General features: G+C 33.1%; 1 protein-coding gene across 4 annotated transcripts in view; it reads right to left on the bottom strand.

Annotated features, from left to right (window-relative positions):
* LOC149558334 (uncharacterized) overlaps positions 1-18,301 on the bottom strand; it is a 77,745-nt gene extending 59,444 nt beyond the window's left edge. Inside the window, exons 1-2 of one of the 4 annotated variants that reach the window (XM_089832595.1) lie at positions 17,987-18,293; positions 6,718-6,960 (exon numbers count right to left, since the gene is read on the bottom strand). In XM_089832595.1, coding sequence (XP_089688721.1) covers positions 6,718-6,960 — 243 coding nt within the window. In that variant the 5' untranslated portion in view covers positions 17,987-18,293. Of the gene's footprint in view, positions 1-6,174; positions 6,994-17,986 lie in introns of those variants that run through there. The other 3 variants (XM_089832596.1, XM_089832593.1, XM_089832594.1) reach the window with 3 other exon arrangements.
* Positions 18,302-18,566: the final 265 nt, after the last annotated feature.

Raw genomic sequence — 18,566 nt, forward strand, 5'->3', positions numbered from 1 at the left:
CCTTGGTGTATTTTCTATTAATTAAGTATAATTAAAAAGATTAATTAATGATTTAATTTAATAGAGAATTATTATGATATCTTTATATTTAATTAATTGAGAAATTAATTAAATAAAAGAATTAAATTTGGATATTAAAGTTCAAAGATAAATTTAGAACAGGATAATATTTATTTAATTTAATAATAATATATTTGGAGTTCATTTTTAAATAAATGCTAAATATTATTGTTATTTAAATTAATTAAATATGTTATCAATTAAGTTCTAAAATAAATTAAAAGTTGAAAGATATTAAATTATTAAGAATTCTAGATCGCATGATCTAAGCATGAATTTAAATATGAGAATTAAATTAAAAGATTAAATTATAGAAATTAATAATGTTATTTTAATTTCTTAAAAGTGCACATAAGATTAAAGTAATAAATTAATTTAAAATAGAAGTCAAGTGGAATATTAAATAAAGTTATTTAATAATTCAACTTAATGTGCATGAAAGTTGAATGCAAAAGAATAAGAAAAGATAATAAAGGTTAATTTGGAGTTAACTGAGTTGTGCAAAGAGTCTTCTCGGGTAAACGCACAATTAGTGCCCCGAATTGAGGAGAAATTGCTTATCACAACTTTGGGGGTTCATTTTTTGAGATATACAATGTTGGACGGGAATTTTTGGGGAGACAATTTTTGGAAGCGAATTTCAGAAAGCTGATACCAAGAAAGTTTTCCAAAGGAAGGTTATTGAGAGGAGCGAATTTTTTTACAGTTTCTGGAGATTGCATAATAGCATCAGGATCAGGTAGGGTCTTGTGTTTTCGATTATCGATTTATTACGCAATTATCCTTTCCTGTCTTCTTCGTGTCTGGGGTTTGTAAATCTGAAATTCTCTGTGATGAATGTTAAAACATTACGATATTGAAATTTATCAGATGCTTGTCAATAAACTTCTGTATACATAAGATTTAAATGGGAAGAGTTGAATCTAATACCGAAATTCTAAATTAGAAGTTCGATTGGTTGACTATATTTTCTATATCAATTTAAAGAAGGGAACCAATTTTTCAATGCTTATATATATATATAAAGAAATTAATTTTATATATATATATATATACTTATTTATAAATTTATATATATATATTCTTAATTAATTTGTTTATTAATAAAAATTTTATTAATAACGAAATGGTATTCTTTTGTTTTAAAAATATAAAATATTATATATAAAAAAAAAAATTTTAAAAAAAAATACGAATTTGGACGGGAATTTTTGGGAGACAAATTTTGGAAGCGAATTTCAGAAGGCTGATACCACGAAAGTTTTTCAGAGGAAAGTTATTGAGAGGAGTGAATTCTTTTACAGTTCTTGGAGATTGCATCATAGCATCAGGATCAGGTAGGGTCTTGTGTTATTGATTATCAATTTATTACGCAATTATCCTTTCTTGTCTTCTTCGTGTTTGGGGTTTGTAAATCCGAATTCTCTGTGATGAAAGTTTTAAGCTTTCAATATTGTGAATTTATTAATTGTTCGTCAATAATTTCTGTATCCATGGAGACTGGAAGAATTATTAGAACCCTTGTTTTCTTGATTTAGAAATTAAGATTTAATTGGGTAAGGGTTTTGAATGTAAAATTGAAAGTTCTAATTTAAAAAAAAAAAAAAATATATATATATATATATATATATATATATATATATATATATATATATATATATTTTCCTTGGAGGATATTGTCTTAATAAAAATTAAATAAAACTAAATTTAAAATAAACATTATTTATTTTATATATATATTTATTGTTTTAATAAAATTAAATAAATCTAATTTAAAATAAAATTAATTTATTTTATACATTTATTAAAATCAAAATTGGAGATTGTTTTAAATATAAAAAGAATTTTTTTTTTAAAAAATATATATATTATGTATTTGGAGTGGGGCGGGGCCACCACTTCCCACGCCCCACACTCCCACGCTGCCGCAGCAAGTGGTACTGCTGCCTGCGGCAGCAGTAACACCTGCGGTCGCTGGTGGATGGCAGGCCAGTGGGCCTTTAAACACGCCATATTTTATTTAACAAAAAAAAAAGAATTACGATTTACTTTTATAAATCGATTTTTTTGTAAAACGTTTTAAATAAAATTATTTTATTTAATATTATTATTATTTAATTTAAAATTTATTAAATTTTAAATTATATTGAAATTTTATTATTATTTATTAATAATTTTATAAATAAATAAATTATTAATAAATATAATATGATTTTTTATGTATCACTAATTAATCTTATCTAAAGTTTGACTTAATTAAGATTAATTAAATAGAAAATTTGTTTAAGCAAGCTTAATACTATAACACCGATTGTAATGGAAGCGTAGATTATTATAATCAATTAGTATTATTAAAAAAAAATTTAATTATTACCTTAGATTATTTTAGGACTTTGTCTTAAAATCAATTAGGGGTAATTAGGTGTTTCATTTGGAGATAGGAACGAGATAATTTGTAAAGGTGAACTATGGATTCTATCTGTTTAAAACTTACGTTCAACTGAAAACTGAAACATAAACCTTACCTTAACTCAATAATATACTTTCAAATCCAATCTCTGAGACTTTGATGTTTTCTTTGTGCTTTGAGTGTTATGGGGTTAGTTTAGCGTTGACCAGTTTAGGTTGTTACCAGAGGCTTGGGGTTGTGAATGTGATGTCATGATGATTTGGTTTCGATCTTTCTTAACCTGACCATGGTAATGTGATGAAGTGCTCTATGACATGATTGTATTTACTATTTGTTATTGCTTTCCAGTTTTCTTATGTGAAGCTGAGGTGTATGTATTTGAGATACCTAACTTAACCATTTTCGAGTCTCGATCAGTTATATTTGATAACCATTTTTGAGTCTCGATCAGTTATACTTGGATTGCTTTTCGGTCACTTGAGAGGACTGAAGTGTTTGTTATGTTCTTGATGATGTCATGTTTTGACTTGACCATTTTGGAGTCTTCGATCAGTATTGTAATTTACTATTGGGATACTTTCTGGTTGCTCATTGGAAAACCATTGAATTTTGTGATTTATCATTGATGCCTTCAGTTGCTGATAGAGAACTGTCGTGGTCATATGATTATTATTTGGTGCTTATCTGTTGCTCATGAAGAACTGATGTAGTTTTGTGGCTTATCTTTTATGATGTCTTTTCAGTTGCTTGTATAGGACTGAGGTGGTTTTATTATGATTCTTTGATTTATGATTTCATGAGCCTAGGGTAGGTTATCTATGTGTAGAGTCGAGAAGTGGCTTGCAATGGGGATCGGGGCCCTAAGAGGCTGCCTAGAGTAACCCATTGTAAGTTGTTTTAATAAGTGAAAACATTTACACTAAATGAGGGAAAATGAACCTAATAAGATAATTGTATGTTCTCTCTCATGCCTTGAGTGCTAGTACAGACTAGGATGGGGTAGAGAGAACGCTTGGTTACGACCTTGCATTCCATAGTATGCCTCGTCAGTACAAGAGGATACTAGTGGCCGCAGGGATCAGTAGGGACCCGGGATTCCTAAGGGATTGCTCGGGTAACTTCTACGTGACTTTTGCGATGACACTTTCCCGCTTGCATATTAGGTTTCCTACGTGTCTTGTGGTACCTCTGGGATTTAGATGTCGATCTTTTTAGGAACCCTTGAGTTAGCATACTTATAGGATTTCCTGGACTTAGAGAGTATTTATGATTATAGGTTTTGTTATCCTATTTGGGACTTGAGACTATCTCCTCAACGCGGTGGGAGTGGACCATTTAGGTTCCACGTGGTCGGGTGGTAGTGCTTTTACTCTTACCATTGAGATCCGTTCCGTGGTCACCGTGGCTGGAGATTTTGTGATTGGCATTTACCTTCACTATGTTCTTGGATTATTATGATGGATGGTTAGATTTTATGATAGATGTTTTATCATTATGGATGTATCATGTATGGTGAATAGTTTCATATATTTTACTTTACTTTGTATCATGGATTTGAGGATGTTGTATCTTGATCTTTACATATGTATATTCTTTTAAGCCTTTCATACCCTGTGACTTGTACAGTGGATGATTGAGCATTCCGAATTAATTTGCCAAGAGGCATTCGGAACAAATGTATAATATGGACATGGGACTTCTGATTATTCTTTCATATTTATGTGATATTTGTTAGACTTAGAATTAATTAAATTTAAACGTGACTCAACGTCTTGGGATCTTTAAGAAATGTAACTTGCAATGTATGTTTGTTGATGATTACATGTTATTGCTTCCGCTACTATGTGTTTGATGTGTATGTTATACTTTCTTACTTTAAAAAAAAAAAATGTTTAGCAAACTTAGTGAAACTTTAGGTTAATTCTTTTGGATCCCTTGGCGGGGCATTACATTACCTAATTAACATAGATTTGTTATTTATATTCCATGGTAAGGGATATCAAACAATTGAAACTAAAGGAACTATTCATTTATGTAATGAGATTAATTTATTTGTATATTTATTAACACTCATATCCAACCTTAATATTATTCCAGCACAAAAACAGAAGTAGTAGGTGTTATCCAAGTTGCCTAAATACCAACTACAATGGGCTCTCTTAAAGTTTATAGATCTGGACCCTTTATCCTTTGTTGGGATATGCACGCAAGGCACTCGGGGTTGTTGATCCCTACCCTATCTTGGGATAGACAGGTATGCTTATTAAAGGATGCTAGTAACATCGTGATAATTTATGCATTTGACGAATGGGATTTTTCGCAAGTTAGATCTAGAAATATCTTGGAGAGCTTCCTATGATAAAGCATGAGGACTAGTCTCCCACCAACCCATGCAATAGTGACGGGTGTATTGGGCTAGCATCACCAATCATGTTGAAAAGTTTATCCAATAGGATGCAATTTATAAGAGGTGCTAGACCATATTCTTGTAGTTTAAAAGAAGACTGTTAGCAATGGACTTCTCTATCCAATTCTTGCAATCTAAACAAAATAAGATTGGCACCAAGAAACTCTTATATCTTCTATGGGAGATGTATTTTTGGAAGTGGGTGTTTTATGTTTTTGGTTTTTCTCATGCTTGAGTATATCCTAAATAAGCTGAACCCCTATAAAAATACAATACCATATTATATTTACGTATATTTCCATTTGGTAAGATTTAATGATCAAAAGAGATTAACATCCTAAGTTAGGCTGAACCCCTATAAAAATACAATACCATATTATATTTATGTTGTGAGTATTCTAATAACGTTGGGCTTATAAAAGAAACATTTAAGCATGCATTCTTTTATGCATTTATAAGCTTCAAGCATCCTTATAATTTTTGGCATTCACTCGAAGCTACGAGTTCATGAATCCATCTAGAGTAATACTTGTTTTATAATTTGAGCTACCCAAGCCATTAGACTTTTAATTGAGTTTTCGACATTATATTTCTATTTAATTAAAAGAATTATTTTGAGTTTATTTAAGCTTTAATCATATAATATTTGGTATTTAAATTTTCTTTAAGCTACATGTTCATGAATCCATCTAGGACAATACTTATATTTTAATTTGCACAACCCAAAGTCACCAATTTTTTAATATCTCATATTTCCTTTAAGATTTTTAATTTCTCACCAGTAATAAATTTTTATTTTATTATATAATGGAAAGTAAAGGTTTTGATTAAGTAGTAATCTTAATCTTTTTAGATCAGAGTATTATGAAAGTCATATTTTGACATCGCTAAAACATATCAAAATTGTTCAAGTAAAATAATAAAACAAAATCACGAACACAACTATGTCTTGTTCTAAATATGTAATCATGAACTCCACTACATAATTATTACTATCCAAATTTTAAAAAGAGATCCTATTTTTTAATTAAATACCTGAAAATAAATTTATTCAAACAACAAAGTAGCAAAGATATATTTGATGATTTTTCGTTAAGATATTATGTGATGCTGGATTTGTATTTATATAGAAGAAAGTTCTCAATCCATTATACTAATATGTGAATCTAGGTATGCAAATCTATGCAGCAAATCACTTTTATTTAAGTAGAAACTAAAATATATTTTTAGTTTACAATGATTGCTGATATTTTTCTGATATTTAATAAATAAAATTTATAAATAAAAAAGAATAGCATGATAATTAAAATTCTTATAATAAAAATTTAAAGATTAAAAAAACCGTCTGTAGTTCCCCCTCTACTTCAAAGTACAAACGAAACATTCCTCAAATTATTCACTTATATGTAATTGTTTAGAATTACAAAATGGGGTTTGGGCTTTTCCACATAATTTGTTACGATATATCTGAGAAGATAAGGACCACAAATAGCCCACTCAAACGGAAAATCAATGCAATACATGTCAATGCTGTCAATCCCTTAAAACCAGCACGCAATTCCAACACTGCATGCAAAATAGCTAGAAATACTCCCTGCATAACCAATAATCCTAAACCCACACTAATTGCACGCCATCTTAATTGAAATGGCACCAACAAATAAAATGCCGCAAAGACACTTGCCATGAAAAGTCCTTCAGAAACAGACAGAAGTACATTTCCGATTAACATAATTCTTTTTATAGGAAGTGCTGGCCCATGTCTCCTTGCATGGATGGTCGGCCCATATCGAATGACTATTCCAATTAGTATTGAAAAAAAGGTAGCCACTCGTAATACCATAAAAGCAATGGGTGCCCTTGCTTTCTTAGAATCTGTCAAAGCCCACATCACACTGAATACGAAGATGATTGATACGATTACCATGCAGCAGGAAAAATGTTCTATCTGTAAAACAGCATTACTGTGTTCCGCTATAACTGGTTCTCGTTTTCTGCCCTCAATTTCTAAGGCTTCAACACCTTGTTCAACCAGTCCTTGTTCAAGATCTGTTTCACCATCGCTATTGATCAACAATGCCATCTGCAAAATATGTCTTCCATAAAATTGTTTGCACTTACATATGCAAAATATCAGACGAGAAAGGATCAACGGTCTACAACTTTAAATGATATTTTGTATAAATTTTTTTACAAATTTTAATAGTGTAATTAATGAACAGATTTTTATTTTTATTTTTAAATACTAGATGTAAACTTTTTAAGAAACATTTAATAAATTAATTCTGAACGCTGCATCTTCTACAGAAATAAAATTGTATAAAATTACAAAAGATATTTAGATGCACTTTCAAATAACTAGTCAAAACTGAACATTGATTAAAAAATCTACACTTACTACAAAAGTACCATTCACCATATCCAACTAAATAACATAAAGACCCTCAAAACACTTTTCGATATGAAATAAAAAATTATATTTTGAAAACTTAATTGAAAAATGAGGCGAATATAAATTTTATAGTGTGTTTCTTTCAAAGCCAAAACTTTATTTGATAATGGCTACCTAGAATACTTAAGAAAACAAAACATTGTCAATGTTATTCGATGCATACAGCTTAAAAAAAAAATCATTATCGATATGCTACTGTTCGACCCATTTTAAAGCAAATAAAACTGTCTTCAGCCTCGTCAATTCTTCCTGCTGTCTCTTCATACTCTGGAGACCTTGAAAACATTTGGATAAACGTAATGTGAATCTAGTTTAGTAAGCTGTTGTAACTAATAATAAAATAGAGATTGCCCTATTTTCCTTGCTGTGCTTTGAGTTTCCTTTCTTTGCAACATCTGTTCTTAGCAACCCAAAATATTTAGTTATGTTTCCAACCATACCAGTTGTTCTATCAGCATCTTCAACAAGTCATTACTGTTATTGTTCTAATTATAAGTCTTCTATTAATGGTCGTAGTGGTGTTACATGAACAAGTATCAGTCAGCCCCAAGTGAAATCATTTTTCTAAAGATAAAACTATCATCCTCATTCGCTTTTTGCAGTGGGCCCCAAGCTATATCTGGATCAAAGATCGTTTACTTCAAAAGAACATTGAGTGCATCTGCATGTACCAGCCATATACCACAACTTTAAGAAACATTTGTTCGTTAAAGCAATAATTATATGGTGGCTGTAGGCTTATAGAGATATTGTGGAATGGGAAGAAGTGATAATGTTTACAGAATATTGGTATTTTGAATGGTAATAGATTGTGTAGAGAAAGTTCTTCTGTGGTATAGTTGAAGACCCATTCATTTCCAAGGCAATTTTTCCATGAATTAGCAACATTAAATAATATGTTGTCCTAGCTTCCTAGCAACTTAGCTATCCTGTATTGTTCTTGGGTAGTGTATTGAGCTGAGGCAGTCATTAGAAATTCTCAAATAGAATGGCTAGGATAGTTGACGGGAGATTCGCATCAATGTCCAAACTTCAAAGTATTGAAGGGTTTTAACTTTTGCCCAGAACCCAGCAGAACTATCATAGTCATTCAAAGAATCAAATGTAGTGTTAGTTGATTCTTTTCATTCAAACTTAAATTTAAAAATTTGTTTATCCAGATTTTCCTTCGTATTCCACATGTAATTGATATTAATTAAACTTGAAAAGCCATTCTAGAATGGTGTTTATAAGTGTACTCGATATCTATAGCATTGCATTTGTCATGGTGTACCAGTGAATTCAGACATCAGTGATGAGTAGTAGTAAAGTGACATTGACACAGCAATAATTGATATAAGGAATCAGAACGCTATAGTACATCAATTGATGCAAATAAGTGGAGCAGATATAAACTTTGTGAATGTCACAAGCTTCATAAGTTACCTTTCAGATGAAGACAAGAAAGAACAGGGAGTTGTAACAGAAAAATAAAAACACAAGATGATGACAAATATCTAAGGTTCGAGAGCAATTTTCTGCATGTCAATGTTCTCCCTAATTGAATTACATTACTGTACTTTTGGAAAAGTATGGGGCAAGAACATATGTGCTAAAAATAGTTTGGTTACATTGAGGATGTATTCTTTTAGTCACTAAATGGATCACCATCTTCAAATAAAGGAGCATCTTCAAATGAGTTTAATAAGCTAGATAACACGGCCTAAGTTTCTGCACATGAGCTAGATAGCAACACTTATAAACTGCATTCTATTGGATAAACTTTTCAACATGACCGGTGATGCTAGCACAACACGTCCTCCACTACTGCATGGGTTGGCGGGAGACTACACATCGTGCTTTATTATAGGAAGCTCTCTCACATATTTTCTAGATCTAACTTGCAAAACATCCCATTCTTCAAATGCATAAATTATAATGGTGTTACTATAATCCTCTAACATGTATCAAGGACCATAAGCTTCAAGATTTTATTCATTTGAATGTTAAATCTGTTCAGTATGGCCAACAAAATTTCCCCCTTGCAAATCTATGATAGCACCTCCTATAATAGCTTGAACAATGCAAGACTAATGGATATTTTTTTAGAATGTAAAATACACTGATTGCTAGTTTTAAACTCTTGGAAAAACTTCCACTTGCATAAACATGTGAAAGAATGAACATGTCCATGCTGAACTAGGCCCGGACTGGTTTCCTGCATCCCATGAACAAAATAAGGAATTACTCAAGAAAATCTCTAAAGATGAGGTGCCAAGCGCTCTCAACCAATTAAATCCTAAAAAAGCACTAGGCCCAGACTGGTTTCCTGCCCTCTTTTATCAGAAATACTGGCACTTCTTAGGTCATGAAATTGTGGAAGTTTTGGAGAACATTAGGAACTCTGGCAGACTGCTAAGAGAATTAAACCATATGTTTTTAGCTATAATTCCTAAAAAAACAAAATGCATTCTCTTTAGATGATTATAGACCCATAGATCTCTACAACACTATCTGCAAACTCTTGACAAAAGTCCTTGTTAATAAGCTCAAATATGTCCTTCCATTTATTATCTCAAAAGAACAGACTGGTTTTGTCCCGGTAAGATCCATTTAAACGGGGTTATTATAGTCAAAGAAACTATTCACTTTGTCCATTATGATAAAGAAAAATCTTTTCTTATAAAATTAAATATTAAAAAATCTTATGATAAAGTTAGCTGGTCTTTTTTATGTAAATGTTTCAAGGCTTTTGGTTTCGCTAAGCAATGGATTAACCTAGTTTTTCAATGTATTTTGACCCCCAAAATCTCAATTCTAGTCAATGGAACACCAAAAGGTTTCTTTGATATCTCTTGGGATCTTTGTCAAGGGGATCCCTGTCGTCATTTCTCTTCATCATTATGGCAGGAGCTTTGGGTAGATCCTGAATCATTCAAGAATCAAAGAAAGTATTAAAGGCATTAGGATTACTTCGCATATTGAACCTACCACTTACCAACAGTTTGTTAAAGATACAATGTTGTATGGAGAGGCTTCAGTTGAGGAAGCAAGGAGTTTCGATAGTATTTTAGTAAAGTATGCTTAGGTTTTGGGCCAATTAATAAATAAAGAGACAACGGTAGTCATCTTCTTAATTGCCCCATTCCCCCTAGAACAGGAAATCCTAGATGTCTTGGGGTTTACTAGATAACAATTTCTGAATAAATATCTAGGCGTCCCCTTACCTCTATTTCTAGGCAAGGGAGTGTTTGGGAGGGGACTATCAAGAAGATTACTTCATGGAAGTATAAGTGGCTATCCTTAGCAGGTCAAGCTACTATGCTTAAATCAGTCTTGATGACCATCCCGATTTTTAAGATGGCTTGTCTAGATCTTCATGGTGACCCCTTGATCCAGCTCAGTAAACAGTTTAGAACCTTCTTTTATAAAGGGTCTGATGACAAGAGAAAAGTGGTTGTATTTTCTTGGGATAAGCTACGCAAATCTAAGGAAGACGGGGGTGCTAGAATCAAGAGATTAGAAGAATGGAATAAGGCATTAGAAGCTAAGTTGGTTTGGAAGATGATTATGGAACCCAATCTGAAACTAAGACATAAGTACCTTGATGGGAGGAATCCTTTTAGTATTTTTAGGCATGTTGCCCCTCCCAATGGTTCCTCCCTTTGGAACTTTATGAAAAAGTGTAGGCCCTTGATTATTTAAAAGCTGACATGGAGCCTAAGGATGGGTGAACATGCTCTCTTTTTGGATGATTCATGGGAAGGATACCCGATCCTTTCTAACTATTTTTAGGATAAAAGGCCTATTTAGATCTTGAAAGATAGGATAGGTATGTATGTAGCAGCTTATTTGATTATTTCTGAGCCTAACCCGCTTGACTTCATTTGGAAATTAGATTAGAATTTTGACATACTTAGAGAATTTCATAAATAGAGTTAGAGAAATTCTAGACTCTAGAAGGGTAGTTCTTAATCAAAGACAGGACAAGATGATCTGGAATGGGTCCCCATCAGGTATATATTCCACAAAGTTCGGGTATGAGATTCTATATAGATCCAATGAATTTCCTAGATTCAACATCCCCTTGGATCCATATTGAGGGAAATGTTGTCTCCCTAAAGTAGGAATGTTCTCTTAGCTAGCCTTTCACCATAAAATTCTAACTAAATGCTGTCTCCCTAAAGTAGGAATGTTCTCTTAGCTAGCCTTTCACCATAAAATTCTAACTGTGGAGAATTTTGGCAAGATGGCCTATCATGGACCATCTAGATGCATTATGTGCAAAAAGGACTCGAAGACAATTGATCATATCATTCTTAATTGTGAGTTCTCCAATCATTGTTAGAACTCGCTTATGAATAAGTTGGGTTGGCATTCCGCCCTTCCTAACAACCTGGTGGACCTCTTCCTAAGATGGCCCAAGCCACAACTTAAGGATTCTTATGGATGCGTTTGGTTTTCTTCCCCTTCTCTCCTTATATGGAAGATCTAGAAAGAAAGAAATGATGAATTTCCAAAGAAAAATCAATGGAGTTATCTCAATTCTTGATCAAACTAGAGCTAGGGATTGTTGAAATAGTAAATAGACTCCTAAGGATTCAAAATGGTTCATATCAATTCACCCCTTGGGATGATAGAATGTGAAAAAAATGGGAAGGCTTTATATTACCCAATTTAAAAGAAAAAGTCAAATCTGCAAAAATAGAGGACAGAAAGAAGTGTGTGGAAGACTCCATGGGTAGGATGGTTTAAACTCAATTTTGATGGGGCCTCTAGAGATAACCCAGGCCCGACGGTATAGGATGTTGTATTCACAATTGAGAAGGAACTAGGATTTCTTCCATTGCAAAACTGATTAGGGTCATAACTAATAATGTTGTGGAATTCCAAGTACTTTTGGAAGGTTTGAAAGAATGTAACAGGCTTATGACTGAGAACTTAGAAATAAAACCAGATTCCTCCTTAGTTATTAATGCCATCAGGAAAGGTTCCACTCTCAATTGGAAACTGGACAATCTTTTGCACCAATCAATTTTTTCCTACACAACTTTAGACATTTTCTGGCTAATCACATTTTCACAGAGGGTAATAGCATGGTTGATCACTTGGCTAATTAAGGGTTAGAAGGGAACAGGATGGGTATTGGCTAAAATTAGAATGAGGGGCATACTTATAGGACCTTAGTCTCCTTTTTCCCCCTTTACGCTAAATTTAGGATGGGTATTGGCTAAAATTAGGATAAGGGGCATAATTATAACTAAACTTTTAATCAACAAGACGGTGAGGGATAGTTACAACTTGATTCATAGGGCCATCCTAATAGTGGTTGGGGAAGAATTTTCCAATTTGATGGATAGGCAGTAGCATAATTCTGATATTGTTGTTATGTTCATAGCAACGATCCTCCACGTAGATAGGGATAAGGCTGCAATTACAGACTTTTGTAGAGCTGTGTTATAGGGGCCTATTATTAAGGAAGCTGAGGCAGTTTTGGAGAACATAGATGATTATCTCTGCATTCTGAAGCAGAGCGAGTACGGGATATTTGATCACCCACTGAGGGTTTACCCAATTCTGGATAACAAGAATCTTAAGAAGTTCCCTGAAAGGAAGGAGGAAATTAAGAGAAACTGAATGTTCCTTTTAGTTGTGATGAACACTTGCTTCTATGCGGAATGGAAAGGCATGGATTGGTATCTGTGTAATGAGGGTCTTCTGTAATGGGTCAAGCTCTATAAAGGAGAGTTTTTTGACCATGTTTTTGTAACTATATGTATGACATTATAATTATAGTTATGTCAAATTCAAAGATTACGGGTATAATATCAGTATAAATAGTTCATAGTTAAAGGTGTGGTGCTCAACCATATACTGGACTTCGGTCCCTTCTGATCTTAAGGGTATCCCTCATAAAGGTGAAGAAAATGTAAATATCTGAATCTAATATTAAAATGACTTTTATGACATACGCGTATGACATCTTTCTCTGGTTTAAATTTTCAAAATGAATCTGAGTTGAATATCATAATATGTTTTCAAGATCTCATTTGAAATATTATTCGTAATGTACGAAGTTTATCTGTGAGTGGTATTACACGATGGCTTATGGCTTCAGAATTCGCTTTTCATAAATGGCATCTTCCCATTCTTTACAGTTTCAATGCTTTTATAATGTGCCCCTGGCTTGGTATTTTTAGTTTTTGACTCACATTTTGAAGCATGTAGGCCAGATTAGGAGGGCCTTTTTCTCACCCTACTTGGTATGGGATCATTTTAATTGATGGGTATTGTCTCTGGTTCGTACGATAAATATTGAGATGTTTTAGGCATTTTCTTCATAAGGTATGGATTGCCTCAAACAGGGCAAACATTCAGAATAAGGCTCTCTTTCTATATTTGACCTATTTCCCCTGAAGTTAGGATGGTAAAAAGATGTTACTGATTTAGGAATTAAGACTGGAATCTATTTTGAGTCCTTATGCTCCATCCTCAGTTCAACCTGTATTTTTTCGTTATGTGCACCACAGTTTATCTTCTGATACGAGGGATGTATCTTAAAAGCTTAATGTGAGCTGCAATGAGCAATTTATCCTATAGTTAGCATCTCCAGCTGGAACTGTCATTGATGTGTCTCTGTTACATCAGAGCCTGGTTTCTACCCTCCCGGTTAAGCTAGGAGTAAATGTTTTATAAGAAATTGACAGAGATTCCAAACTCCCGCAGTGGTGTAGGTTTTAATTTTACTCCTTAAGATACGCTGCTTTGTTCATTTTATTTATCCCAGCTTATTAGGACTCTGGCTTGTTTAGATTTTTATCCCTCACTCACTCACATGGTGGTTTGACATGTGTTAGAAAAGATCTCTGGTGTTCTAATTTTTGTTTCAGCATGGTTTATTAGATATTTTTATATTTATATAGAAATGTAATTTCCCGATTCTTCTGCATATTACAAACTAACTTGTCTATTTCCTTGTCTTGTTCTTTGCTTTCGTTTATTTCCTCATATCGAGGATGCTTTCTCTTTATATATATATATATATATATATGGATGTGAATATATATTTGATCTTATATGTGTACACACACACACACACACACATATATATATATTGAAATTTTTATTTATATATATTATTATCGTTAATAGTATTTACGTTCTTATTTATATATGCACATATTCTCTTTCCACTTACTTATTGATAGACACTAATATTATATTTATCGTTGGAGGATCATTTTTTCTCATTTTCCTTCTAGATACCTTTGTCATTGCTCTTAATTTAATACATGTTTGGCATGTAGTGAAGTATTCTCAATGATTATGTATGTTATAGCCGAGTGTTTATTGATCTCATTAGAGAAGGATCATTTATAATATCCCAACTAAGGTTCATTGATTTATATTTTTGGAACAAGCTAACTGGGTTCTTGATCAAGATTTGCAGGTTACACTAGGAATCTCTTTTAGTAAGGCTATGGAAATGTTAGGTAACATGGATACTTTTCATATTTGGAATGTTCCCTGGAAAGGAGCTCTTCTCCTATTCTTATTATGTATCATTAATGGGGAAATGCCCCATTCACTATTGTTTGAAAACTGAGGTATGCCCCATTTATCTTTGTATCCATGTATAGGACTTATGTCCCGCACTAGACTGAAGATTTTCTTCTCCGTTCTTATCCTACTAGTGCCTGTTTGAACAGAGACTATTACTTTTATTTTTTGAAATCTTTATGGCCTCAGCCTTTTACCGATCTTTAAAAAAATGCCTTAGGAAATAACTAAATAAGCTTAATTGCGTAATCAGATTTAGGTGTTTACAATCAGCACATACAAAAATTTCTTCTGAAGTTGCATACTTCAACACTCCCTCTTAGCAAAGAAGAAATTTCCAAGATACATTAGTCAAGGAAAGGATAGACATGCGAAGAGAGTCAAAACCAATATAACCCAAATTCACCAGCATATATCATAGAAGTTTGCTGCATATTATTGAGTATGAAAGAGCTCTATTGCAGCTAACTCATCTTTTAACACTCCTTAGCAAGAGAGTGATCATTCACATGACATGGTGTGTCTTATCCTAACAAGCACAAAGGAGCTACAACTAAAGAGTGGCAATATCAAAATCTCATCACAGATTTTCTCAACATAATATTGTCAAATTCAGTATGACATTCACCATGGCTACTCCTAGAGGATGAATAAATAAAAGTGCTACATTATGGAATTTCTTACATGACATCCACCATGCCTACTCTTAGAGGCTTGATCCACCATAGCTACACGCAAAGGGTGGAACAAGATCTTTCACCTTAGACTTCTCCTAGAGAAGAATGTATAGAATCTTATATTTTGGTCATATAGAGTGGACTGCTTTCTGCATATCACAAAACTGAGAAGCATCCTAATTGTATGTGAAAGATTGGGAGTTGATGAGATTTTAGTAGGTAACAATTTTTAGGCCCATTCAACACTAAAAATACAATCAACATTTGAATATCCAATCAGTCATAAACATATATAATACAGTCAGGTACTAACATTCTATCAGCAAATACATATCATACATGGAGCAGGGAATCAGTGTGGATTATAAAATAAAACATCAGGGATAAAATACTGTCAGTGCCAAATACAGGAATAAACGTTTAAGGAGTGGGATTTGTATACACAATCCTATATCATCGAAAAGACAATCAAAGTTTAGCGATACCAACATATACAGAAAAACATAGAAAGGTAGGAAAAGAATCCTCCAATCAGTAATAAAAGAGGTTGAACACATCAGAATTAATATTTACAGTCACCAACATTTATCCAAGTCAAACTGGGAAGGGGAAAATCAAAGGTGAGGATAAAAGACAGGTCACCTACTTGCAAGTTACGTTAGGAGGGAAAGTAATATATAGAAAGTGCATGTCAAATTAACCAGCAAAGGAATTCCTCTTCGTATAAAAGGATATATGCATAGATATATGACAGCGAACTTGACAGAAGACACTCAGATCATAAGACCCAGCTTATGCATCTCTGAGACTGGTATGAACAGTATTAAACTCACATACTCAAGACTAGTTATTATTTTAAGTTGGGAAGAGGAGCAAAAATGCAATAAGGAAGAGGCATGTGTAAACACAGCCAATTGGTCATTCCCAAGACAGGGTAAGGATCAGCGACTCCGAGTGCCTTGCAAACATGTCCAAGAGAGGCTTAAGGGCTTGGATCTGTAACACCTTGAGGAAAACCATTGAGGTTGGTGTCTAAGCAACCTATGATATCTCAGCATGCTCATAGACTGGAATAATAACCAAGATAGCATGGTCTTCTTAATTCACATATAGTTTATTACTAATTTACTAATAGGGTAGTCTGAAGAGAGAGAACAGAAGTGTATTCAGGGAGAGGCTAGTGTAAATCCAGTCAGCAGGTTGTTCCCAATATAGGTTAGAGATCAGCATCATTAAGTGCCTTGCAGATACGTCCAAGAAAGGTTTAACGGCTTGGATCCATTAAATCTTCAAGGAACTCATTCAGTGTGGTGCCTAAGCAATTTGTTTACATCCTAAGAGTTCTTCTTGACTAAGAACAATAATAAGAGCAAGACAAAACAAGCATCCCGCTAAGTAGGCCACCAAGACTCATCATTTAGTTCTGTCAAATTATATCATGAGGAAATTTCACTGCATCATTTTGAGAATGGAAGCCAAAACAAGTCTCACTTATTAAGTTATTTGTGGCTGTAGAAAATTTCACTTTCTCACATCTCAAAGGTATATGTGCAAAAAAAATCCTCTTAAATGCTTGTTTCATAGAATTAGTTAATATTCCTCAGATAAATTTGAAAATGACTACTTCTAAGGAGAAAGAAACCAATATTTATCAATTTTTTAAAGTTGCTAAGATACTCCCAGTCAAGGGTTAACGATGGACTTCCAACCACCAAAACATTTTTCCCTTGTGTAATAGTCCCCCATGTTTCGAGTGCACTAACCTCCACCAAATCTAAGCAAGCTCAATCAAGAAAATAACCGTCGCAAACAACTCGGATATGTACATCATTCAGAAGGCCAAACTAAACCCTAATCACAAAATATTAATGAGAAAACACCCATTCCAATTCTCTCAAACAGGTTTCCCTGTACGTAGAGTTATAAAGATGTTTTATCTCCCTCCAATCTTCAATAACCTACAATATTAAGCAATCTTTTTGTTCCTTGGTGAGGCTTTAGGTATTGGCAAGTCGTGTAACACCACCAACAAGCTGGTCATCCAACTATAAATTTACTCTGCAAAAGCTATGTTCGCACTGTCTGTTTGTTCCAATAGGTATTTGTCTGAGGGATTTATATCTGATTTATATCTTATGGTGGGAGGATTCCTGCTTTAAGCCGTCATATGCTTTTTCAATTCAATATTTGTGGCCCGTTCTGTGCCTGAAACAAAAAGTGGGCTCCAGAGGAAATTAAGGTATCGTTTACCTGAGCTTAATTAGGAGTAAAATGTTACATATCACTTCTACATATGCCTGAAATCATTCGGTATCATATAGACACTATGATGTCTGAAGGAACATAATCACAATCTACAGGGTGTCATATATACGCATGCAAAAGATAACAGAAACATATGTAAGCTTTAGAAAAAGAGTTTTGAGACAGCGCTTGAATACCTGAATAGCAAGTCAATCAGATGTGAATGTATGGTAATGTTTAAGACTCGGCAAACGTCCGTACATTCACCCAATCTCCCAATCTCAGCTTTAAGTAAATCTCCACGCACCGCACAGCATGTGCCAAACACTGTTTAAGCTTGAAGAAAGATTCACCCTAAAAACGGAAGCTATATTCAGCCAACTCTCCGCAATGTGTCAATGGAACACTGCATTTTTATATTAGCAATGTTAAATATAACTAGCACTTGCACAGAGAGAGAAAGAGGTGAAGGAGCAGGCCGATTGGTTTTTTAAAGAAACGAAAAATTGAAGAGGTATAAAAGTAAAGGTAAGATTTAAAATAGAATAGAGGTTATATACATATGATTGACATTGTAGAATTTTAATAATTGTTTTTTTGTTATCTATAAATTTGATTAATCTTGATTTCAAATTCTGTGAGTCCAATATTTTCCTAGTTTAGAATTAATTTTCTAGAGTATGTTTAGTCCTTAATATTCTAGAATATTAGCTAACCATAAAATCTAACCAATAAATTTTTCATTTTTTAAAAATAATTCAAGACGCAATGCATAAA

This window comes from Cupressus sempervirens, chromosome 5 (assembly GCF_028749045.1).
Source record: "Cupressus sempervirens isolate cs-2001-9-10 chromosome 5, ASM2874904v1, whole genome shotgun sequence".
In the NCBI taxonomy this organism is placed as follows: Eukaryota; Viridiplantae; Streptophyta; class Pinopsida; order Cupressales; family Cupressaceae; genus Cupressus; species Cupressus sempervirens.